Source organism: Salmo salar, chromosome 01 (genome assembly GCF_965601325.2).
Source record: "Salmo salar chromosome 01, fSalSal1, whole genome shotgun sequence".
NCBI lineage: Eukaryota > Metazoa > Chordata > Actinopteri > Salmoniformes > Salmonidae > Salmo > Salmo salar.
Window position 1 is genome coordinate 141,708,600 of NC_138291.1, and position 23,652 is coordinate 141,732,251.

The 23,652-nt window shown below is 40.1% G+C and overlaps 13 protein-coding genes across 13 annotated transcripts; all 13 read left to right on the forward strand.

Annotated features, from left to right (window-relative positions):
* The first annotated feature begins 230 nt into the window (after nt 1-230).
* Nucleotides 231-1,219, forward strand: hsp30 (Heat shock protein 30). Its single transcript, NM_001140968.1, is given in 1 exon segment — nt 231-1,219. A coding segment is annotated over 1 exon segment (645 nt). The 5' UTR covers nt 231-291; the 3' UTR covers nt 937-1,219.
* Nucleotides 1,220-2,222: 1,003 nt separating this feature from the next.
* Nucleotides 2,223-3,184, forward strand: LOC106598765 (heat shock protein 30). The gene has a single exon (XM_014189777.3). The coding sequence runs from the start codon at nt 2,263-2,265 to the stop codon at nt 2,905-2,907; it is 645 nt and encodes a 214-aa protein (XP_014045252.2). The 5' UTR covers nt 2,223-2,262; the 3' UTR covers nt 2,908-3,184.
* A 796-nt stretch (nt 3,185-3,980) lies between these two features.
* On the forward strand, nt 3,981-4,842 carry LOC106600230 (heat shock protein 30-like). Its single transcript, XM_045691777.2, has one exon. It carries the CDS (start codon nt 4,061-4,063, stop codon nt 4,703-4,705), a length of 645 nt encoding a protein of 214 aa, XP_045547733.1. The 5' UTR covers nt 3,981-4,060; the 3' UTR covers nt 4,706-4,842.
* Nucleotides 4,843-5,820: 978 nt separating this feature from the next.
* LOC106598773 (heat shock protein 30) lies at nt 5,821-6,782 on the forward strand. The gene has a single exon (XM_014189781.3). It carries the CDS (start codon nt 5,861-5,863, stop codon nt 6,503-6,505), a length of 645 nt encoding a protein of 214 aa, XP_014045256.1. The 5' UTR covers nt 5,821-5,860; the 3' UTR covers nt 6,506-6,782.
* Nucleotides 6,783-7,620: 838 nt separating this feature from the next.
* Nucleotides 7,621-8,582, forward strand: LOC123725562 (heat shock protein 30). The gene has a single exon (XM_045691849.2). It carries the CDS (start codon nt 7,661-7,663, stop codon nt 8,303-8,305), a length of 645 nt encoding a protein of 214 aa, XP_045547805.2. The 5' UTR covers nt 7,621-7,660; the 3' UTR covers nt 8,306-8,582.
* Nucleotides 8,583-9,420: 838 nt separating this feature from the next.
* Nucleotides 9,421-10,382, forward strand: LOC145858638 (heat shock protein 30). The gene has a single exon (XM_082957307.1). The coding sequence runs from the start codon at nt 9,461-9,463 to the stop codon at nt 10,103-10,105; it is 645 nt and encodes a 214-aa protein (XP_082813433.1). The 5' UTR covers nt 9,421-9,460; the 3' UTR covers nt 10,106-10,382.
* An 838-nt stretch (nt 10,383-11,220) lies between these two features.
* On the forward strand, nt 11,221-11,998 carry LOC145858639 (heat shock protein 30). Its single transcript, XM_082957309.1, has one exon. It carries the CDS (start codon nt 11,261-11,263, stop codon nt 11,903-11,905), a length of 645 nt encoding a protein of 214 aa, XP_082813435.1. The 5' UTR covers nt 11,221-11,260; the 3' UTR covers nt 11,906-11,998.
* A 1,151-nt stretch (nt 11,999-13,149) lies between these two features.
* LOC123725567 (heat shock protein 30-like) lies at nt 13,150-14,011 on the forward strand. The gene has a single exon (XM_045691883.2). The coding sequence runs from the start codon at nt 13,230-13,232 to the stop codon at nt 13,872-13,874; it is 645 nt and encodes a 214-aa protein (XP_045547839.1). The 5' UTR covers nt 13,150-13,229; the 3' UTR covers nt 13,875-14,011.
* Nucleotides 14,012-14,972: 961 nt separating this feature from the next.
* Nucleotides 14,973-15,785, forward strand: LOC123725134 (heat shock protein 30-like). Its single transcript, XM_045689134.2, has one exon. It carries the CDS (start codon nt 15,030-15,032, stop codon nt 15,672-15,674), a length of 645 nt encoding a protein of 214 aa, XP_045545090.2. The 5' UTR covers nt 14,973-15,029; the 3' UTR covers nt 15,675-15,785.
* Nucleotides 15,786-16,777: 992 nt separating this feature from the next.
* Nucleotides 16,778-17,751, forward strand: LOC123725133 (heat shock protein 30). The gene has a single exon (XM_045689127.2). The coding sequence runs from the start codon at nt 16,830-16,832 to the stop codon at nt 17,472-17,474; it is 645 nt and encodes a 214-aa protein (XP_045545083.2). The 5' UTR covers nt 16,778-16,829; the 3' UTR covers nt 17,475-17,751.
* Nucleotides 17,752-18,717: 966 nt separating this feature from the next.
* LOC123725135 (heat shock protein 30-like) lies at nt 18,718-19,574 on the forward strand. Its single transcript, XM_045689141.2, has one exon. It carries the CDS (start codon nt 18,799-18,801, stop codon nt 19,441-19,443), a length of 645 nt encoding a protein of 214 aa, XP_045545097.1. The 5' UTR covers nt 18,718-18,798; the 3' UTR covers nt 19,444-19,574.
* A 1,112-nt stretch (nt 19,575-20,686) lies between these two features.
* LOC106599147 (heat shock protein 30-like) lies at nt 20,687-21,543 on the forward strand. The gene has a single exon (XM_014190251.3). The coding sequence runs from the start codon at nt 20,768-20,770 to the stop codon at nt 21,410-21,412; it is 645 nt and encodes a 214-aa protein (XP_014045726.2). The 5' UTR covers nt 20,687-20,767; the 3' UTR covers nt 21,413-21,543.
* A 1,112-nt stretch (nt 21,544-22,655) lies between these two features.
* On the forward strand, nt 22,656-23,512 carry LOC145858642 (heat shock protein 30-like). Its single transcript, XM_082957321.1, has one exon. It carries the CDS (start codon nt 22,737-22,739, stop codon nt 23,379-23,381), a length of 645 nt encoding a protein of 214 aa, XP_082813447.1. The 5' UTR covers nt 22,656-22,736; the 3' UTR covers nt 23,382-23,512.
* The last annotated feature ends 140 nt before the right edge of the window (nt 23,513-23,652 follow it).

Here is a 23,652-nt window from a genome sequence, read left to right on the forward strand (position 1 = left end):
TATTGATATCATTGTAAACATAGCAGAGTTGAGCAGGACTAACTCCTGACGAATGTGGAATAAATTGGGCTCGGTCCTGAACTTCCTGATTTAGAAGTTGGCTGGAGTGACGTCACCACTTCCCTACAGTGTGTCACCCAGTGGAGAACTGTGGCAATGACAGGAAAGTTCCTGAAGACACTGGAGCTCCGAGTGGCAGCATATAAAAGCTGTGAAAGTCCCCCTGCTGAGACAGAAACCAATATATCCAACACTGAACACACAAGACTCAACACTCAACATTGACTGAAGATGCTGTGTTCCCGAGGATTCCAGTCTTCCCTCTGCCCATTGACGGACTTCTACTGGCCTGTGCGCAGTCTATGGCCAGAGGTCCGACCTCTTCTCAGCCAGCGGGATCTACTGCAGAGAAACCTGCTGGAGATCAAGAGCAGTCTGGAGCTGATGGAGAAACTCCAGCAGCACATCTTTGAAGAGTTGGACAATGTCCCATCCTCTGTGGCCATCCAACCAGTCTTCTACAAGCTGGATAAGGAGGGAGACGGCTTTGCCCTCACACTGGACACTAAAGACTTTTCACCAGAGGAGCTGTCTGTCAAGCAGGTGGGCAGGAAGCTGAAAGTCAGTGGGAAGACAGAGAAGAAGCTGGATGGTGGGGAAGGCTCATACTCTTACAGATGTCAAGAGTTCAGACAAGAGTTTGATCTGCCTGAACGGGTGAATCCTGAGACAGTCACCTGCTCCCTGGCTCATGACGGGAAGCTCCACATCCAGGCACAAAAGAATCCATTATCTGCTGAGGAGGAGGTGGCAGAGAGAGTGGTGCCCATCAACTGTAGCCTGGATGTGAAAACCCCACAATTCCTGTCAAAGACAGAGGGAAGCACCACCGACACACAGAAGAATCAAGAGAACACCATTTCACATGAGGACTGATTTTTATTTCACTGGATGACACATTTTCTAATAAATATTTTTCATGTTATGATACAGCATGCATTTATATTTCATGTCTTGTAACAATCAATATGACATGCTATTTAATTTAATCAATAAAATATAAAATTTTACAGAATATTGCAGTTGTTATAATCTCTTCAATGGATATCAGCGTAATGACCATTATTTCTCATCAAAAGTTAACTTTCCAAAAAGCTCACTGGCCTGATATTTTTTCTGTGAACATTTTCAATAAACTCAATTTTCAAAAAGCTCTCCTAAAAATGTTCTGATTCTATCATGTTTATGACATGTCTATAAACCTGACTTCTGAAAGCAAATGTTAGGTGAACTTGTCAGGATTTGAAATGTAGGCCTTTTTGAGCAAGTGTCCTGTTTTAGACCATTGAATGTGAGTGAATAGTTTCCACACCTTCTAGAAAATATTATTTTTAGTTATTAAAAAACAGAAGAAAATATATGACAAACATAATGCCAGACAAACATTTTTTCCGTTTTCAACAATATTACAATAACATAAAATCGACACATGACAAATTTCATAACACTGTACAATCTGAATTTCTTTTCTCCAAAATATGATTTCTCACTGGATTATTTTAGAATGTGTTCAATTATATTTTGACCTCTCTTGCATTGACTCCTGTGGTGAAAACTCTCTTTAAAACCCTACCTGGGATAGGATAAAGTAATCCTTCTAACCCCCCCCCTTAAAAGATTTAGATGCACTATTGTAAAGTGGTTGTTCCACTGGATATTATAAGGTGAATGCACCAATTTGTAAGTCGCTCTGGATAAGAGCGTCTGCTAAATGACTTAAATGTAAATGTAAATGTAAAACGTAGCTTGTGATCTTTTGTCCAATTTTGTTTGACTTTGCTGATACTATTGCATGTCACAGAATATACATTGCTAATGATCCATCAATACCGTAAATGTGAAAAGCAACATGGTTCAAAACACTTTTAAAAGTCATAAATATATTTAAGTTAAGTGAATCATTCATCAGTGAAACCATTAAAAGGTGACCTGCTTTAAGTACACCACCACTAATATCTCAGGACGGTGGACTCCATCCAGCTTGTTACTGAACTTCCTGATTTAGAAGCTGGCTGGAGTGACGTCACCACTTCCCTACAGTGTGTCACCCAGTGGAGAACTGTGGCAATGACAGGATAGTTCCTGAAAACACTGGAGCTCCGAGTGGCAGCATATAAAAGCTGTGAAAGTCCCCCTGCTGAGACAGAAACCAATATATCCAACACTGAACACACAAGACTCAACACTCAACATTGACTGAAGATGCTGTGTTCCCGAGGATTCCAGTCTTCCCTCAGCCCATTGATGGACTTCTACTGGCCTGTGCGCAGTCTATGGCCAGAGGTCCGACCTCTTCTCAGCCAGCGGGATCTACTGCAGAGAAACCTGCTGGAGATCAAGAGCAGTCTGGAGCTGATGGAGAAACTCCAGCAGCACATCTTTGAAGAGTTGGACAATGTCCCATCCTCTGTGGCCATCCAACCAGTCTCCTACAAGCTGGATAAGGAGGGAGACGGCTTTGCCCTTACACTGGACACTAAAGACTTTTCACCAGAGGAGCTGTCTGTCAAGCAGGTGGGCAGGAAGCTGAAAGTCAGTGGGAAGACAGAGAAGAAGCTGGATGGTGGGGAAGGCTCATACTCTTACAGATGTCAAGAGTTCAGACAAGAGTTTGATCTGCCTGAACGGGTGAATCCTGAGACAGTCACCTGCTCCCTGGCTCATGACGGGAAGCTCCACATCCAGGCACAAAAGAATCCATTATCTGCTGAGGAGGAGGTGGCAGAGAGAGTGGTGCCCATCAACTGTAGCCTGGATGTGAAAACCCCACAATTCCTGTCAAAGACAGAGGGAAGCACCACCGACACACAGAAGAATCAAGAGAACACCATTTCACATGAGGACTGATTTTTATTTCACTGGATGATACATTTTCTAATAAATCTTTTTCATGTTATGATACAGCATGCATTTATATTTCATATCTTGTAACAATCAATATGACATGCTATTAAATTTAATCAATAAAATATACAATTTTACAGAATATTGCAGTTGTTATAATCTCTTCAATGGATATCAGCATAATGACGATTATTTCTCATCAAAAGTTAACTTTCCAAAAAGCTCACTGGCCTGATATTTTTTCTGTGAACATTTTCAATAAACTCAATTTTCAAAAAGCTCTCCTAAAAATGTTCTGATTCTATCATGTTTATGACATGTCTATAAACCTGACTTCTGAAAGCAAATGTTAGGTGAACTTGTCAGGATTTGAAAAGTAGGCCTTTTTGAGCAAGTGTCCTGTTTTAGACCATTGAATGTGAGTGAATAGTTTCCACACCTTCTAGAAAATATTATTTTTAGTTATTAAAAAACAGAAGAAAATATATGACAAACATAATGCCAGACAAACATTTTTTCCGTTTTCAACAATATTACAATAACATAAAATCGACACATGACAAATTTCATAACACTGTACAATCTGAATTTCTTTTCTCCAAAATATGATTTCTCACTGGATTATTTTAGAATGTGTTCAATTATATTTTGACCTCTCTTGCATTGACTCCTGTGGTGAAAACTCTCTTTAAAACGTAGCTTGTGATCTTTTGTCCAATTTTCTTCGACTTTGCTGATACTATTGCATGTCACAGAATATACATTGCTAATGATCCATCAATACCGTAAATGTGAAAAGCAACATGGTTCAAAACACTTTTAAAAGTCATAAATATATTTAAGTTAAGTGAATCATTCATCAGTGAAACCATTAAAAGGTGACCTGCTTTAAGTACAGCACCACTAATATCTCAGGACGGTGGACTCCATCCAGCTTGTTACTGAACTTCCTGATTTAGAAGCTGGCTGGAGTGACGTCACCACTTCCCTACAGTGTGTCACCCAGTGGAGAACTGTGGCAATGACAGGAAAGTTCCTGAAGACACTGGAGCTCCGAGTGGCAGCATATAAAAGCTGTGAAAGTCCCCCTGCTGAGACAGAAACCAATATATCCAACACTGAACACACAAGACTCAACACTCAACATTGACTGAAGATGCTGTGTTCCCGAGGATTCCAGTCTTCCCTCTGCCCATTGACGGACTTCTACTGGCCTGTGCGCAGTCTATGGCCAGAGGTCCGACCTCTTCTCAGCCAGCGGGATCTACTGCAGAGAAACCTGCTGGAGATCAAGAGCAGTCTGGAGCTGATGGAGAAACTCCAGCAGCACATCTTTGAAGAGTTGGACAATGTCCCATCCTCTGTGGCCATCCAACCAGTCTCCTACAAGCTGGATAAGGAGGGAGACGGCTTTGCCCTTACACTGGACACTAAAGACTTTTCACCAGAGGAGCTGTCTGTCAAGCAGGTGGGCAGGAAGCTGAAAGTCAGTGGGAAGACAGAGAAGAAGCTGGATGGTGGGGAAGGCTCATACTCTTACAGATGTCAAGAGTTCAGACAAGAGTTTGATCTGCCTGAACGGGTGAATCCTGAGACAGTCACCTGCTCCCTGGCTCATGACGGGAAGCTCCACATCCAGGCACAAAAGAATCCATTATCTGCTGAGGAGGAGGTGGCAGAGAGAGTGGTGCCCATCAACTGTAGCCTGGATGTGAAAACCCCACAATTCCTGTCAAAGACAGAGGGAAGCACCACCGACACACAGAAGAATCAAGAGAACACCATTTCACATGAGGACTGATTTTTATTTCACTGGATGATACATTTTCTAATAAATCTTTTTCATGTTATGATACAGCATGCATTTATATTTCATATCTTGTAACAATCAATATGACATGCTATTAAATTTAATCAATAAAATATACAATTTTACAGAATATTGCAGTTGTTATAATCTCTTCAATGGATATCAGCATAATGACGATTATTTCTCATCAAAAGTTAACTTTCCAAAAAGCTCACTGGCCTGATATTTTTTCTGTGAACATTTTCAATAAACTCAATTTTCAAAAAGCTCTCCTAAAAATGTTCTGATTCTATCATGTTTATGACATGTCTATAAACCTGACTTCTGAAAGCAAATGTTAGGTGAACTTGTCAGGATTTGAAATGTAGGCCTTTTTGAGCAAGTGACCTGTTTTAGACCATTGAATGTGAGTGAATAGTTTCCACACCTTCTAGAAAATATTATTTTTAGTTATTAAAAAACTGAAGAAAATATATGAAAAACATAATGCCAGACAAACATTTTTTTTCCGTTTTCAACAATATTATAATAACATAAAATCGACACATGACAAATTTCATAACACTGTACAATCTGAATTTCTTTTCTCCAAAATATGATTTCTCACTGGATTATTTTAGAATGTGTTCAATTGTATTTTGACCTCTCTTGCATTGACTCCTGTGGTGAAAACTCTCTTTAAAACGTAGCTTGTGATCTTTTGTCCAATTTTGTTCGACTTTGCTGATACTATTGCATGTCACAGAATATACATTGCTAATGATCCATCAATACCGTAAATGTGAAAAGCAACATGGTTCAAAACACTTTTAAAAGTCATAAATATATTTAAGTTAAGTGAATCATTCATCAGTGAAACCATTAAAAGGTGACCTGCTTTAAGTACAGCACCACTAATATCTCAGGACGGTGGACTCCATCCAGCTTGTTACTGAACTTCCTGATTTAGAAGCTGGCTGGAGTGACGTCACCACTTCCCTACAGTGTGTCACCCAGTGGAGAACTGTGGCAATGACAGGATAGTTCCTGAAAACACTGGAGCTCCGAGTGGCAGCATATAAAAGCTGTGAAAGTCCCCCTGCTGAGACAGAAACCAATATATCCAACACTGAACACACAAGACTCAACACTCAACATTGACTGAAGATGCTGTGTTCCCGAGGATTCCAGTCTTCCCTCAGCCCATTGATGGACTTCTACTGGCCTGTGCGCAGTCTATGGCCAGAGGTCCGACCTCTTCTCAGCCAGCGGGATCTACTGCAGAGAAACCTGCTGGAGATCAAGAGCAGTCTGGAGCTGATGGAGAAACTCCAGCAGCACATCTTTGAAGAGTTGGACAATGTCCCATCCTCTGTGGCCATCCAACCAGTCTCCTACAAGCTGGATAAGGAGGGAGACGGCTTTGCCCTTACACTGGACACTAAAGACTTTTCACCAGAGGAGCTGTCTGTCAAGCAGGTGGGCAGGAAGCTGAAAGTCAGTGGGAAGACAGAGAAGAAGCTGGATGGTGGGGAAGGCTCATACTCTTACAGATGTCAAGAGTTCAGACAAGAGTTTGATCTGCCTGAACGGGTGAATCCTGAGACAGTCACCTGCTCCCTGGCTCATGACGGGAAGCTCCACATCCAGGCACAAAAGAATCCATTATCTGCTGAGGAGGAGGTGGCAGAGAGAGTGGTGCCCATCAACTGTAGCCTGGATGTGAAAACCCCACAATTCCTGTCAAAGACAGAGGGAAGCACCACCGACACACAGAAGAATCAAGAGAACACCATTTCACATGAGGACTGATTTTTATTTCACTGGATGATACATTTTCTAATAAATCTTTTTCATGTTATGATACAGCATGCATTTATATTTCATATCTTGTAACAATCAATATGACATGCTATTAAATTTAATCAATAAAATATACAATTTTACAGAATATTGCAGTTGTTATAATCTCTTCAATGGATATCAGCATAATGACGATTATTTCTCATCAAAAGTTAACTTTCCAAAAAGCTCACTGGCCTGATATTTTTTCTGTGAACATTTTCAATAAACTCAATTTTCAAAAAGCTCTCCTAAAAATGTTCTGATTCTATCATGTTTATGACATGTCTATAAACCTGACTTCTGAAAGCAAATGTTAGGTGAACTTGTCAGGATTTGAAATGTAGGCCTTTTTGAGCAAGTGACCTGTTTTAGACCATTGAATGTGAGTGAATAGTTTCCACACCTTCTAGAAAATATTATTTTTAGTTATTAAAAAACTGAAGAAAATATATGAAAAACATAATGCCAGACAAACATTTTTTTTCCGTTTTCAACAATATTATAATAACATAAAATCGACACATGACAAATTTCATAACACTGTACAATCTGAATTTCTTTTCTCCAAAATATGATTTCTCACTGGATTATTTTAGAATGTGTTCAATTGTATTTTGACCTCTCTTGCATTGACTCCTGTGGTGAAAACTCTCTTTAAAACGTAGCTTGTGATCTTTTGTCCAATTTTGTTCGACTTTGCTGATACTATTGCATGTCACAGAATATACATTGCTAATGATCCATCAATACCGTAAATGTGAAAAGCAACATGGTTCAAAACACTTTTAAAAGTCATAAATATATTTAAGTTAAGTGAATCATTCATCAGTGAAACCATTAAAAGGTGACCTGCTTTAAGTACAGCACCACTAATATCTCAGGACGGTGGACTCCATCCAGCTTGTTACTGAACTTCCTGATTTAGAAGCTGGCTGGAGTGACGTCACCACTTCCCTACAGTGTGTCACCCAGTGGAGAACTGTGGCAATGACAGGATAGTTCCTGAAAACACTGGAGCTCCGAGTGGCAGCATATAAAAGCTGTGAAAGTCCCCCTGCTGAGACAGAAACCAATATATCCAACACTGAACACACAAGACTCAACACTCAACATTGACTGAAGATGCTGTGTTCCCGAGGATTCCAGTCTTCCCTCAGCCCATTGATGGACTTCTACTGGCCTGTGCGCAGTCTATGGCCAGAGGTCCGACCTCTTCTCAGCCAGCGGGATCTACTGCAGAGAAACCTGCTGGAGATCAAGAGCAGTCTGGAGCTGATGGAGAAACTCCAGCAGCACATCTTTGAAGAGTTGGACAATGTCCCATCCTCTGTGGCCATCCAACCAGTCTCCTACAAGCTGGATAAGGAGGGAGACGGCTTTGCCCTTACACTGGACACTAAAGACTTTTCACCAGAGGAGCTGTCTGTCAAGCAGGTGGGCAGGAAGCTGAAAGTCAGTGGGAAGACAGAGAAGAAGCTGGATGGTGGGGAAGGCTCATACTCTTACAGATGTCAAGAGTTCAGACAAGAGTTTGATCTGCCTGAACGGGTGAATCCTGAGACAGTCACCTGCTCCCTGGCTCATGACGGGAAGCTCCACATCCAGGCACAAAAGAATCCATTATCTGCTGAGGAGGAGGTGGCAGAGAGAGTGGTGCCCATCAACTGTAGCCTGGATGTGAAAACCCCACAATTCCTGTCAAAGACAGAGGGAAGCACCACCGACACACAGAAGAATCAAGAGAACACCATTTCACATGAGGACTGATTTTTATTTCACTGGATGATACATTTTCTAATAAATCTTTTTCATGTTATGATACAGCATGCATTTATATTTCATATCTTGTAACAATCAATATGACATGCTATTAAATTTAATCAATAAAATATACAATTTTACAGAATATTGCAGTTGTTATAATCTCTTCAATGGATATCAGCATAATGACGATTATTTCTCATCAAAAGTTAACTTTCCAAAAAGCTCACTGGCCTGATATTTTTTCTGTGAACATTTTCAATAAACTCAATTTTCAAAAAGCTCTCCTAAAAATGTTCTGATTCTATCATGTTTATGACATGTCTATAAACCTGACTTCTGAAAGCAAATGTTAGGTGAACTTGTCAGGATTTGAAATGTAGGCCTTTTTGAGCAAGTGACCTGTTTTAGACCATTGAATGTGAGTGAATAGTTTCCACACCTTCTAGAAAATATTATTTTTAGTTATTAAAAAACTGAAGAAAATATATGAAAAACATAATGCCAGACAAACATTTTTTTTCCGTTTTCAACAATATTATAATAACATAAAATCGACACATGACAAATTTCATAACACTGTACAATCTGAATTTCTTTTCTCCAAAATATGATTTCTCACTGGATTATTTTAGAATGTGTTCAATTGTATTTTGACCTCTCTTGCATTGACTCCTGTGGTGAAAACTCTCTTTAAAACGTAGCTTGTGATCTTTTGTCCAATTTTGTTCGACTTTGCTGATACTATTGCATGTCACAGAATATACATTGCTAATGATCCATCAATACCGTAAATGTGAAAAGCAACATGGTTCAAAACACTTTTAAAAGTCATAAATATATTTAAGTTAAGTGAATCATTCATCAGTGAAACCATTAAAAGGTGACCTGCTTTAAGTACAGCACCACTAATATCTCAGGACGGTGGACTCCATCCAGCTTGTTACTGAACTTCCTGATTTAGAAGCTGGCTGGAGTGACGTCACCACTTCCCTACAGTGTGTCACCCAGTGGAGAACTGTGGCAATGACAGGATAGTTCCTGAAAACACTGGAGCTCCGAGTGGCAGCATATAAAAGCTGTGAAAGTCCCCCTGCTGAGACAGAAACCAATATATCCAACACTGAACACACAAGACTCAACACTCAACATTGACTGAAGATGCTGTGTTCCCGAGGATTCCAGTCTTCCCTCAGCCCATTGATGGACTTCTACTGGCCTGTGCGCAGTCTATGGCCAGAGGTCCGACCTCTTCTCAGCCAGCGGGATCTACTGCAGAGAAACCTGCTGGAGATCAAGAGCAGTCTGGAGCTGATGGAGAAACTCCAGCAGCACATCTTTGAAGAGTTGGACAATGTCCCATCCTCTGTGGCCATCCAACCAGTCTCCTACAAGCTGGATAAGGAGGGAGACGGCTTTGCCCTTACACTGGACACTAAAGACTTTTCACCAGAGGAGCTGTCTGTCAAGCAGGTGGGCAGGAAGCTGAAAGTCAGTGGGAAGACAGAGAAGAAGCTGGATGGTGGGGAAGGCTCATACTCTTACAGATGTCAAGAGTTCAGACAAGAGTTTGATCTGCCTGAACGGGTGAATCCTGAGACAGTCACCTGCTCCCTGGCTCATGACGGGAAGCTCCACATCCAGGCACAAAAGAATCCATTATCTGCTGAGGAGGAGGTGGCAGAGAGAGTGGTGCCCATCAACTGTAGCCTGGATGTGAAAACCCCACAATTCCTGTCAAAGACAGAGGGAAGCACCACCGACACACAGAAGAATCAAGAGAACACCATTTCACATGAGGACTGATTTTTATTTCACTGGATGATACATTTTCTAATAAATCTTTTTCATGTTATGATACAGCATGCATTTATATTTCATATCTTGTAACAATCAATATGACATGCTATTAAATTTAATCAATAAAATATACAATTTTACAGAATATTGCAGTTGTTATAATCTCTTCAATGGATATCAGCATAATGACGATTATTTCTCATCAAAAGTTAACTTTCCAAAAAGCTCACTGGCCTGATATTTTTTCTGTGAACATTTTCAATAAACTCAATTTTCAAAAAGCTCTCCTAAAAATGTTCTGATTCTATCATGTTTATGACATGTCTATAAACCTGACTTCTGAAAGCAAATGTTAGGTGAACTTGTCAGGATTTGAAATGTAGGCCTTTTTGAGCAAGTGACCTGTTTTAGACCATTGAATGTGAGTGAATAGTTTCCACACCTTCTAGAAAATATTATTTTTAGTTATTAAAAAACTGAAGAAAATATATGAAAAACATAATGCCAGACAAACATTTTTTTTCCGTTTTCAACAATATTATAATAACATAAAATCGACACATGACAAATTTCATAACACTGTACAATCTGAATTTCTTTTCTCCAAAATATGATTTCTCACTGGATTATTTTAGAATGTGTTCAATTGTATTTTGACCTCTCTTGCATTGACTCCTGTGGTGAAAACTCTCTTTAAAACGTAGCTTGTGATCTTTTGTCCAATTTTGTTCGACTTTGCTGATACTATTGCATGTCACAGAATATACATTGCTAATGATCCATCAATACCGTAAATGTGAAAAGCAACATGGTTCAAAACACTTTTAAAAGTCATAAATATATTTAAGTTAAGTGAATCATTCATCAGTGAAACCATTAAAAGGTGACCTGCTTTAAGTACAGCACCACTAATATCTCAGGACGGTGGACTCCATCCAGCTTGTTACTGAACTTCCTGATTTAGAAGCTGGCTGGAGTGACGTCACCACTTCCCTACAGTGTGTCACCCAGTGGAGAACTGTGGCAATGACAGGATAGTTCCTGAAAACACTGGAGCTCCGAGTGGCAGCATATAAAAGCTGTGAAAGTCCCCCTGCTGAGACAGAAACCAATATATCCAACACTGAACACACAAGACTCAACACTCAACATTGACTGAAGATGCTGTGTTCCCGAGGATTCCAGTCTTCCCTCAGCCCATTGATGGACTTCTACTGGCCTGTGCGCAGTCTATGGCCAGAGGTCCGACCTCTTCTCAGCCAGCGGGATCTACTGCAGAGAAACCTGCTGGAGATCAAGAGCAGTCTGGAGCTGATGGAGAAACTCCAGCAGCACATCTTTGAAGAGTTGGACAATGTCCCATCCTCTGTGGCCATCCAACCAGTCTCCTACAAGCTGGATAAGGAGGGAGACGGCTTTGCCCTTACACTGGACACTAAAGACTTTTCACCAGAGGAGCTGTCTGTCAAGCAGGTGGGCAGGAAGCTGAAAGTCAGTGGGAAGACAGAGAAGAAGCTGGATGGTGGGGAAGGCTCATACTCTTACAGATGTCAAGAGTTCAGACAAGAGTTTGATCTGCCTGAACGGGTGAATCCTGAGACAGTCACCTGCTCCCTGGCTCATGACGGGAAGCTCCACATCCAGGCACAAAAGAATCCATTATCTGCTGAGGAGGAGGTGGCAGAGAGAGTGGTGCCCATCAACTGTAGCCTGGATGTGAAAACCCCACAATTCCTGTCAAAGACAGAGGGAAGCACCACCGACACACAGAAGAATCAAGAGAACACCATTTCACATGAGGACTGATTTTTATTTCACTGGATGATACATTTTCTAATAAATCTTTTTCATGTTATGATACAGCATGCATTTATATTTCATATCTTGTAACAATCAATATGACATGCTATTAAATTTAATCAATAAAATATACAATTTTACAGAATATTGCAGTTGTTATAATCTCTTCAATGGATATCAGCATAATGATGATTATTTCTCATCAAAAGTTAACTTTCCAAAAAGCTCACTGGCCTGATATTTTTTCTGTGAACATTTTCAATAAACTCAATTTTCAAAAAGCTCTCCTAAAAATGTTCTGATTCTATCATGTTTATGACATGTCTATAAACCTGACTTCTGAAAGCAAATGTTAGGTGAACTTGTCAGGATTTGAAAAGTAGGCCTTTTTGAGCAAGTGTCCTGTTTTAGACCATTGAATGTGAGTGAATAGTTTCCACACCTTCTAGAAAATATTATTTTTAGTTATTAAAAAACTGAAGAAAATATATGACAAACATAATGCCAGACAAAAAAAAATCCGTTTTCAACAATATTACAATAACATAAAATCGACACGTGACAAATTTTATAACACTGTACAATCTGAATTTCTTTTCTCCAAAATATGATTTCTCACTGGATTATTTTAGAATGTGTTCAATTATATTTTGACCTCTCTTGCATTGACTCCTGTGGTGAAAACTCTCTTTAAAACCCTACCTGGGATAGGATAAAGTAATCCTTCTAACCCCCCCCTTAAAAGATTTAGATGCACTATTGTAAAGTGGTTGTTCCACTGGATATTATAAGGTGAATGCACCAATTTGTAAGTCGCTCTGGATAAGAGCGTCTGCTAAATGACTTAAATGTAAATGTAAATGTAAAACGTAGCTTGTGATCTTTTGTCCAATTTTGTTTGACTTTGCTGATACTATTGCATGTCACAGAATATACATTGCTAATGATCCATCAATACCGTAAATGTGAAAAGCAACATGGTTCAAAACACTTTTAAAAGTCATAAATATATTTAAGTTAAGTGAATCATTCATCAGTGAAACCATTAAAAGGTGACCTGCTTTAAGTACAGCACCACTAATATCTCAGGACGGTGGACTCCATCCAGCTTGTTACTGAACTTCCTGATTTAGAAGCTGGCTGGAGTGACGTCACCACTTCCCTACAGTGTGTCACCCAGTGGAGAACTGTGGCAATGACAGGAAAGTTCCTGAAGACACTGGAGCTCCGAGTGGCAGCATATAAAAGCTGTGAAAGTCCCCCTGCTGAGACAGAAACCAATATATCCAACACTGAACACACAAGACTCAACACTCAACATTGACTGAAGATGCTGTGTTCCCGAGGATTCCAGTCTTCCCTCTGCCCATTGACGGACTTCTACTGGCCTGTGCGCAGTCTATGGCCAGAGGTCCGACCTCTTCTCAGCCAGCGGGATCTACTGCAGAGAAACCTGCTGGAGATCAAGAGCAGTCTGGAGCTGATGGAGAAACTCCAGCAGCACATCTTTGAAGAGTTGGACAATGTCCCATCCTCTGTGGCCATCCAACCAGTCTCCTACAAGCTGGATAAGGAGGGAGACGGCTTTGCCCTTACACTGGACACTAAAGACTTTTCACCAGAGGAGCTGTCTGTCAAGCAGGTGGGCAGGAAGCTGAAAGTCAGTGGGAAGACAGAGAAGAAGCTGGATGGTGGGGAAGGCTCATACTCTTACAGATGTCAAGAGTTCAGACAAGAGTTTGATCTGCCTGAACGGGTGAATCCTGAGACAGTCACCTGCTCCCTGGCTCATGACGGGAAGCTCCACATCCAGGCACAAAAGAATCCATTATCTGCTGAGGAGGAGGTGGCAGAGAGAGTGGTGCCCATCAACTGTAGCCTGGATGTGAAAACCCCACAATTCCTGTCAAAGACAGAGGGAAGCACCACCGACACACAGAAGAATCAAGAGAACACCATTTCACATGAGGACTGATTTTTATTTCACTGGATGATACATTTTCTAATAAATCTTTTTCATGTTATGATACAGCATGCATTTATATTTCATATCTTGTAACAATCAATATGACATGCTATTAAATTTAATCAATAAAATATACAATTTTACAGAATATTGCAGTTGTTATAATCTCTTCAATGGATATCAGCATAATGACGATTATTTCTCATCAAAAGTTAACTTTCCAAAAAGCTCACTGGCCTGATATTTTTTCTGTGAACATTTTCAATAAACTCAATTTTCAAAAAGCTCTCCTAAAAATGTTCTGATTCTATCATGTTTATGACATGTCTATAAACCTGACTTCTGAAAGCAAATGTTATGTGAACTTGTCAGGATTTGAAAAGTAGGCCTTTTTGAGCAAGTGTCCTGTTTTAGACCATTGAATGTGAGTGAATAGTATCCACACCTTCTAGAAAATATTATTTTTAGTTATTAAAAAACAGAAGAAAATATATGAAAAACATAATGCCAGACAAACATTTTTTTTCCGTTTTCAACAATATTATAATAACATAAAATCGACACATGACAAATTTCATAACACTGTACAATCTGAATTTCTTTTCTCCAAAATATGATTTCTCACTGGATTATTTTAGAATGTGTTCAATTGTATTTTGACCTCTCTTGCATTGACTCCTGTGGTGAAAACTCTCTTTAAAACGTAGCTTGTGATCTTTTGTCCAATTTTGTTCGACTTTGCTGATACTATTGCATGTCACAGAATATACATTGCTAATGATCCATCAATACCGTAAATGTGAAAAGCAACATGGTTCAAAACACTTTTAAAAGTCATAAATATATTTAAGTTAAGTGAATCATTCATCAGTGAAACCATTAAAAGGTGACCTGCTTTAAGTACAGCACCACTAATATCTCAGGACGGTGGACTCCATCCAGCTTGTTACTGAACTTCCTGATTTAGAAGCTGGCTGGAGTGACGTCACCACTTCCCTACAGTGTGTCACCCAGTGGAGAACTGTGGCAATGACAGGAAAGTTCCTGAAGACACTGGAGCTCCGAGTGGCAGCATATAAAAGCTGTGAAAGTCCCCCTGCTGAGACAGAAACCAATATATCCAACACTGAACACACAAGACTCAACACTCAACATTGACTGAAGATGCTGTGTTCCCGAGGATTCCAGTCTTCCCTCTGCCCATTGACGGACTTCTACTGGCCTGTGCGCAGTCTATGGCCAGAGGTCCGACCTCTTCTCAGCCAGCGGGATCTACTGCAGAGAAACCTGCTGGAGATCAAGAGCAGTCTGGAGCTGATGGAGAAACTCCAGCAGCACATCTTTGAAGAGTTGGACAATGTCCCATCCTTTGTGGCCATCCAACCAGTCTCCTACAAGCTGGATAAGGAGGGAGACGGCTTTGCCCTTACACTGGACACTAAAGACTTTTCACCAGAGGAGCTGTCTGTCAAGCAGGTGGGCAGGAAGCTGAAAGTCAGTGGGAAGACAGAGAAGAAGCTGGATGGTGGGGAAGGCTCATACTCTTACAGATGTCAAGAGTTCAGACAAGAGTTTGATCTGCCTGAACGGGTGAATCCTGAGACAGTCACCTGCTCCCTGGCTCATGACGGGAAGCTCCACATCCAGGCACAAAAGAATCCATTATCTGCTGAGGAGGAGGTGGCAGAGAGAGTGGTGCCCATCAACTGTAGCCTGGATGTGAAAACCCCACAATTCCTGTCAAAGACAGAGGGAAGCACCACCGACACACAGAACAATCAAGAGAACACCATTTCACATGAGGACTGATTTTTATTTCACTGGATGATACATTTTCTAATAAATCTTTTTCATGTTATGATACAGCATGCATTTATATTTCATATCTTGTAACAATCAATATGACATGCTATTAAATTTAATCAATAAAATATACAATTTTACAGAATATTGCAGTTGTTATAATCTCTTCAATGGATATCAGCATAATGACGATTATTTCTCATCAAAAGTTAACTTTCCAAAAAGCTCACTGGCCTGATATTTTTTCTGTGAACATTTTCAATAAACTCAATTTTCAAAAAGCTCTCCTAAAAATGTTATGATTCTATCATGTTTATGACATGTCTATAAACCTGACTTCTGAAAGCAAATGTTAGGTGAACTTGTCAGGATTTGAAATGTAGGCCTTTTTGAGCAAGTGACCTGTTTTAGAGCATTGAATGTGAGTGAATAGTTTCCACACCTTCTAGAAAATATTATTTTTAGTTATTAAAAAACTGAAGAAAATATATGAAAAACATAATGCCAGACAAACATTTTTTTTCCGTTTTCAACAATATTATAATAACATAAAATCGACACATGACAAATTTCATAACACTGTACAATCTGAATTTCTTTTCTCCAAAATATGATTTCTCACTGGATTATTTTAGAATGTGTTCAATTGTATTTTGACCTCTCTTGCATTGACTCCTGTGGTGAAAACTCTCTTTAAAACGTAGCTTGTGATCTTTTGTCCAATTTTGTTCGACTTTGCTGATACTATTGCATGTCACAGAATATACATTGCTAATGATCCATCAATACCGTAAATGTGAAAAGCAACATGGTTCAAAACACTTTTAAAAGTCATAAATATATTTAAGTTAAGTGAATCATTCATCAGTGAAACCATTAAAAGGTGACCTGCTTTAAGTACAGCACCACTAATATCTCAGGACGGTGGACTCCATCCAGCTTGTTACTGAACTTCCTGATTTAGAAGCTGGCTGGAGTGACGTCACCACTTCCCTACAGTGTGTCACCCAGTGGAGAACTGTGGCAATGACAGGATAGTTCCTGAAAACACTGGAGCTCCGAGTGGCAGCATATAAAAGCTGTGAAAGTCCCCCTGCTGAGACAGAAACCAATATATCCAACACTGAACACACAAGACTCAACACTCAACATTGACTGAAGATGCTGTGTTCCCGAGGATTCCAGTCTTCCCTCAGCCCATTGATGGACTTCTACTGGCCTGTGCGCAGTCTATGGCCAGAGGTCCGACCTCTTCTCAGCCAGCGGGATCTACTGCAGAGAAACCTGCTGGAGATCAAGAGCAGTCTGGAGCTGATGGAGAAACTCCAGCAGCACATCTTTGAAGAGTTGGACAATGTCCCATCCTCTGTGGCCATCCAACCAGTCTCCTACAAGCTGGATAAGGAGGGAGACGGCTTTGCCCTCACACTGGACACTAAAGACTTTTCACCAGAGGAGCTGTCTGTCAAGCAGGTGGGCAGGAAGCTGAAAGTCAGTGGGAAGACAGAGAAGAAGCTGGATGGTGGGGAAGGCTCATACTCTTACAGATGTCAAGAGTTCAGACAAGAGTTTGATCTGCCTGAACGGGTGAATCCTGAGACAGTCACCTGCTCCCTGGCTCATGACGGGAAGCTCCACATCCAGGCACAAAAGAATCCATTATCTGCTGAGGAGGAGGTGGCAGAGAGAGTGGTGCCCATCAACTGTAGCCTGGATGTGAAAACCCCACAATTCCTGTCAAAGACAGAGGGAAGCACCACCGACACACAGAAGAATCAAGAGAACACCATTTCACATGAGGACTGATTTTTATTTCACTGGATGATACATTTTCTAATAAATCTTTTTCATGTTATGATACAGCATGCATTTATATTTCATATCTTGTAACAATCAATATGACATGCTATTAAATTTAATCAATAAAATATACAATTTTACAGAATATTGCAGTTGTTATAATCTCTTCAATGGATATCAGCATAATGACGATTATTTCTCATCAAAAGTTAACTTTCCAAAAAGCTCACTGGCCTGATATTTTTTCTGTGAACATTTTCAATAAACTCAATTTTCAAAAAGCTCTCCTAAAAATGTTCTGATTCTATCATGTTTATGACATGTCTATAAACCTGACTTCTGAAAGCAAATGTTAGGTGAACTTGTCAGGATTTGAAAAGTAGGCCTTTTTGAGCAAGTGTCCTGTTTTAGACCATTGAATGTGAGTGAATAGTTTCCACACCTTCTAGAAAATATTATTTTTAGTTATTAAAAAACAGAAGAAAATATATGACAAACATAATGCCAGACAAAAAAAAATCCGTTTTCAACAATATTACAATAACATAAAATCGACACGTGACAAATTTTATAACACTGTACAATCTGAATTTCTTTTCTCCAAAATATGATTTCTCACTGGATTATTTTAGAATGTGTTCAATTATATTTTGACCTCTCTTGCATTGACTCCTGTGGTGAAAACTCTCTTTAAAACCCTACCTGGGATAGGATAAAGTAATCCTTCTAACCCCCCCCTTAAAAGATTTAGATGCACTATTGTAAAGTGGTTGTTCCACTGGATATTATAAGGTGAATGCACCAATTTGTAAGTCGCTCTGGATAAGAGCGTCTGCTAAATGACTTAAATGTAAATGTAAATGTAAAACGTAGCTTGTGATCTTTTGTCCAATTTTCTTCGACTTTGCTGATACTATTGCATGTCACAGAATATACATTGCTAATGATCCATCAATACCGTAAATGTGAAAAGCAACATGGTTCAAAACACTTTTAAAAGTCATAAATATATTTAAGTTAAGTGAATCATTCATCAGTGAAACCATTAAAAGGTGACCTGCTTTAAGTACAGCACCACTAATATCTCAGGACGGTGGACTCCATCCAGCTTGTTACTGAACTTCCTGATTTAGAAGCTGGCTGGAGTGACGTCACCACTTCCCTACAGTGTGTCACCCAGTGGAGAACTGTGGCAATGACAGGAAAGTTCCTGAAGACACTGGAGCTCCGAGTGGCAGCATATAAAAGCTGTGAAAGTCCCCCTGCTGAGACAGAAACCAATATATCCAACACTGAACACACAAGACTCAACACTCAACATTGACTGAAGATGCTGTGTTCCCGAGGATTCCAGTCTTCCCTCTGCCCATTGACGGACTTCTACTGGCCTGTGCGCAGTCTATGGCCAGAGGTCCGACCTCTTCTCAGCCAGCGGGATCTACTGCAGAGAAACCTGCTGGAGATCAAGAGCAGTCTGGAGCTGATGGAGAAACTCCAGCAGCACATCTTTGAAGAGTTGGACAATGTCCCATCCTCTGTGGCCATCCAACCAGTCTCCTACAAGCTGGATAAGGAGGGAGACGGCTTTGCCCTTACACTGGACACTAAAGACTTTTCACCAGAGGAGCTGTCTGTCAAGCAGGTGGGCAGGAAGCTGAAAGTCAGTGGGAAGACAGAGAAGAAGCTGGATGGTGGGGAAGGCTCATACTCTTACAGATGTCAAGAGTTCAGACAAGAGTTTGATCTGCCTGAACGGGTGAATCCTGAGACAGTCACCTGCTCCCTGGCTCATGACGGGAAGCTCCACATCCAGGCACAAAAGAATCCATTATCTGCTGAGGAGGAGGTGGCAGAGAGAGTGGTGCCCATCAACTGTAGCCTGGATGTGAAAACCCCACAATTCCTGTCAAAGACAGAGGGAAGCACCACCGACACGCAGAAGAATCAAGAGAACACCATTTCACATGAGGACTGATTTTTATTTCACTGGATGATACATTTTCTAATAAATCTTTTTCATGTTATGATACAGCATGCATTTATATTTCATATCTTGTAACAATCAATATGACATGCTATTAAATTTAATCAATAAAATATACAATTTTACAGAATATTGCAGTTGTTATAATCTCTTCAATGGATATCAGCATAATGACGATTATTTCTCATCAAAAGTTAACTTTCCAAAAAGCTCACTGGCCTGATATTTTTTCTGTGAACATTTTCAATAAACTCAATTTTCAAAAAGCTCTCCTAAAAATGTTCTGATTCTATCATGTTTATGACATGTCTATAAACCTGACTTCTGAAAGCAAATGTTAGGTGAACTTGTCAGGATTTGAAAAGTAGGCCTTTTTGAGCAAGTGTCCTGTTTTAGACCATTGAATGTGAGTGAATAGTTTCCACACCTTCTAGAAAATATTATTTTTAGTTATTAAAAAACAGAAGAAAATATATGACAAACATAATGCCAGACAAAATTTTTTCCGTTTTCAACAATATTACAATAACATAAAATCGACACGTGACAAATTTTATAACACTGTACAATCTGAATTTCTTTTCTCCAAAATATGATTTCTCACTGGATTATTTTAGAATGTGTTCAATTATATTTTGACCTCTCTTGCATTGACTCCTGTGGTGAAAACTCTCTTTAAAACCCTACCTGGGATAGGATAAAGTAATCCTTCTAACCCCCCCCTTAAAAGATTTAGATGCACTATTGTAAAGTGGTTGTTCCACTGGATATTATAAGGTGAATGCACCAATTTGTAAGTCGCTCTGGATAAGAGCGTCTGCTAAATGACTTAAATGTAAATGTAAATGTAAAACGTAGCTTGTGATCTTTTGTCCAATTTTCTTCGACTTTGCTGATACTATTGCATGTCACAGAATATACATTGCTAATGATCCATCAATACCGTAAATGTGAAAAGCAACATGGTTCAAAACACTTTTAAAAGTCATAAATATATTTAAGTTAAGTGAATCATTCATCAGTGAAACCATTAAAAGGTGACCTGCTTTAAGTACAGCACCACTAATATCTCAGGACGGTGGACTCCATCCAGCTTGTTACTGAACTTCCTGATTTAGAAGCTGGCTGGAGTGACGTCACCACTTCCCTACAGTGTGTCACCCAGTGGAGAACTGTGGCAATGACAGGAAAGTTCCTGAAGACACTGGAGCTCCGAGTGGCAGCATATAAAAGCTGTGAAAGTCCCCCTGCTGAGACAGAAACCAATATATCCAACACTGAACACACAAGACTCAACACTCAACATTGACTGAAGATGCTGTGTTCCCGAGGATTCCAGTCTTCCCTCTGCCCATTGACGGACTTCTACTGGCCTGTGCGCAGTCTATGGCCAGAGGTCCGACCTCTTCTCAGCCAGCGGGATCTACTGCAGAGAAACCTGCTGGAGATCAAGAGCAGTCTGGAGCTGATGGAGAAACTCCAGCAGCACATCTTTGAAGAGTTGGACAATGTCCCATCCTCTGTGGCCATCCAACCAGTCTCCTACAAGCTGGATAAGGAGGGAGACGGCTTTGCCCTTACACTGGACACTAAAGACTTTTCACCAGAGGAGCTGTCTGTCAAGCAGGTGGGCAGGAAGCTGAAAGTCAGTGGGAAGACAGAGAAGAAGCTGGATGGTGGGGAAGGCTCATACTCTTACAGATGTCAAGAGTTCAGACAAGAGTTTGATCTGCCTGAACGGGTGAATCCTGAGACAGTCACCTGCTCCCTGGCTCATGACGGGAAGCTCCACATCCAGGCACAAAAGAATCCATTATCTGCTGAGGAGGAGGTGGCAGAGAGAGTGGTGCCCATCAACTGTAGCCTGGATGTGAAAACCCCACAATTCCTGTCAAAGACAGAGGGAAGCACCACCGACACGCAGAAGAATCAAGAGAACACCATTTCACATGAGGACTGATTTTTATTTCACTGGATGATACATTTTCTAATAAATCTTTTTCATGTTATGATACAGCATGCATTTATATTTCATATCTTGTAACAATCAATATGACATGCTATTAAATTTAATCAATAAAATATACAATTTTACAGAATATTGCAGTTGTTATAATCTCTTCAATGGATATCAGCATAATGACGATTATTTCTCATCAAAAGTTAACTTTCCAAAAAGCTCACTGGCCTGATATTTTTTCTGTGAACATTTTCAATAAACTCAATTTTCAAAAAGCTCTCCTAAAAATGTTCTGATTCTATCATGTTTATGACATGTCTATAAACCTGACTTCTGAAAGCAAATGTTAGGTGAACTTGTCAGGATTTGAAAAGTAGGCCTTTTTGAGCAAGTGTCCTGTTTTAGACCATTGAATGTGAGTGAATAGTTTCCACACCTTCTAGAAAATATTATTTTTAGTTATTAAAAAACAGAAGAAAATATATGACAAACATAATGCCAGACAAAATTTTTTCCGTTTTCAACAATATTACAATAACATAAAATCGACACGTGACAAATTTTATAACACTGTACAATCTGAATTTCTTTTCTCCAAAATATGATTTCTCACTGGATTATTTTAGAATGTGTTCAATTATATTTTGACCTCTCTTGCATTGACTCCTGTGGTGAAAACTCTCTTTAAAACCCTACCTGGGATAGGATAAAGTAATCCTTCTAACCCCCCCCTTAAAAGATTTAGATGCACTATTGTAAAGTGGTTGTTCCACTGGATATTATAAGGTGAATGCACCAATTTGTAAGTCGCTCTGGATAAGAGCGTCTGCTAAATGACTTAAATGTAAATGTAAATGTAAAACGTAGCTTGTGATCTTTTGTCCAATTTTGTTTGACTTTGCTGATACTATTGCATGTCACAGAATATACATTGCTAATGATCCATCAATACCGTAAATGTGAAAAGCAACATGGTTCAAAACACTTTTAAAAGTCATAAATATATTTAAGTTAAGTGAATCATTCATCAGTGAAACCATTAAAAGGTGACCTGCTTTAAGTACAGCACCACTAATATCTCAGGACGGTGGACTCCATCCAGCTTGTTACTGAACTTCCTGATTTAGAAGCTGGCTGGAGTGACGTCACCACTTCCCTACAGTGTGTCACCCAGTGGAGAACTGTGGCAATGACAGGAAAGTTCCTGAAGACACTGGAGCTCCGAGTGGCAGCATATAAAAGCTGTGAAAGTCCCCCTGCTGAGACAGAAACCAATATATCCAACACTGAACACACAAGACTCAACACTCAACATTGACTGAAGATGCTGTGTTCCCGAGGATTCCAGTCTTCCCTCTGCCCATTGACGGACTTCTACTGGCCTGTGCGCAGTCTATGGCCAGAGGTCCGACCTCTTCTCAGCCAGCGGGATCTACTGCAGAGAAACCTGCTGGAGATCAAGAGCAGTCTGGAGCTGATGGAGAAACTCCAGCAGCACATCTTTGAAGAGTTGGACAATGTCCCATCCTCTGTGGCCATCCAACCAGTCTCCTACAAGCTGGATAAGGAGGGAGACGGCTTTGCCCTTACACTGGACACTAAAGACTTTTCACCAGAGGAGCTGTCTGTCAAGCAGGTGGGCAGGAAGCTGAAAGTCAGTGGGAAGACAGAGAAGAAGCTGGATGGTGGGGAAGGCTCATACTCTTACAGATGTCAAGAGTTCAGACAAGAGTTTGATCTGCCTGAACGGGTGAATCCTGAGACAGTCACCTGCTCCCTGGCTCATGACGGGAAGCTCCACATCCAGGCACAAAAGAATCCATTATCTGCTGAGGAGGAGGTGGCAGAGAGAGTGGTGCCCATCAACTGTAGCCTGGATGTGAAAACCCCACAATTCCTGTCAAAGACAGAGGGAAGCACCACCGACACGCAGAAGAATCAAGAGAACACCATTTCACATGAGGACTGATTTTTATTTCACTGGATGATACATTTTCTAATAAATCTTTTTCATGTTATGATACAGCATGCATTTATATTTCATATCTTGTAACAATCAATATGACATGCTATTAAATTTAATCAATAAAATATACAATTTTACAGAATATTGCAGTTGTTATAATCTCTTCAATGGATATCAGCATAATGACGATTATTTCTCATCAAAAGTTAACTTTCCAAAAAGCTCACTGGCCTGATATTTTTTCTGTGAACATTTTCAATAAACTCAATTTTCA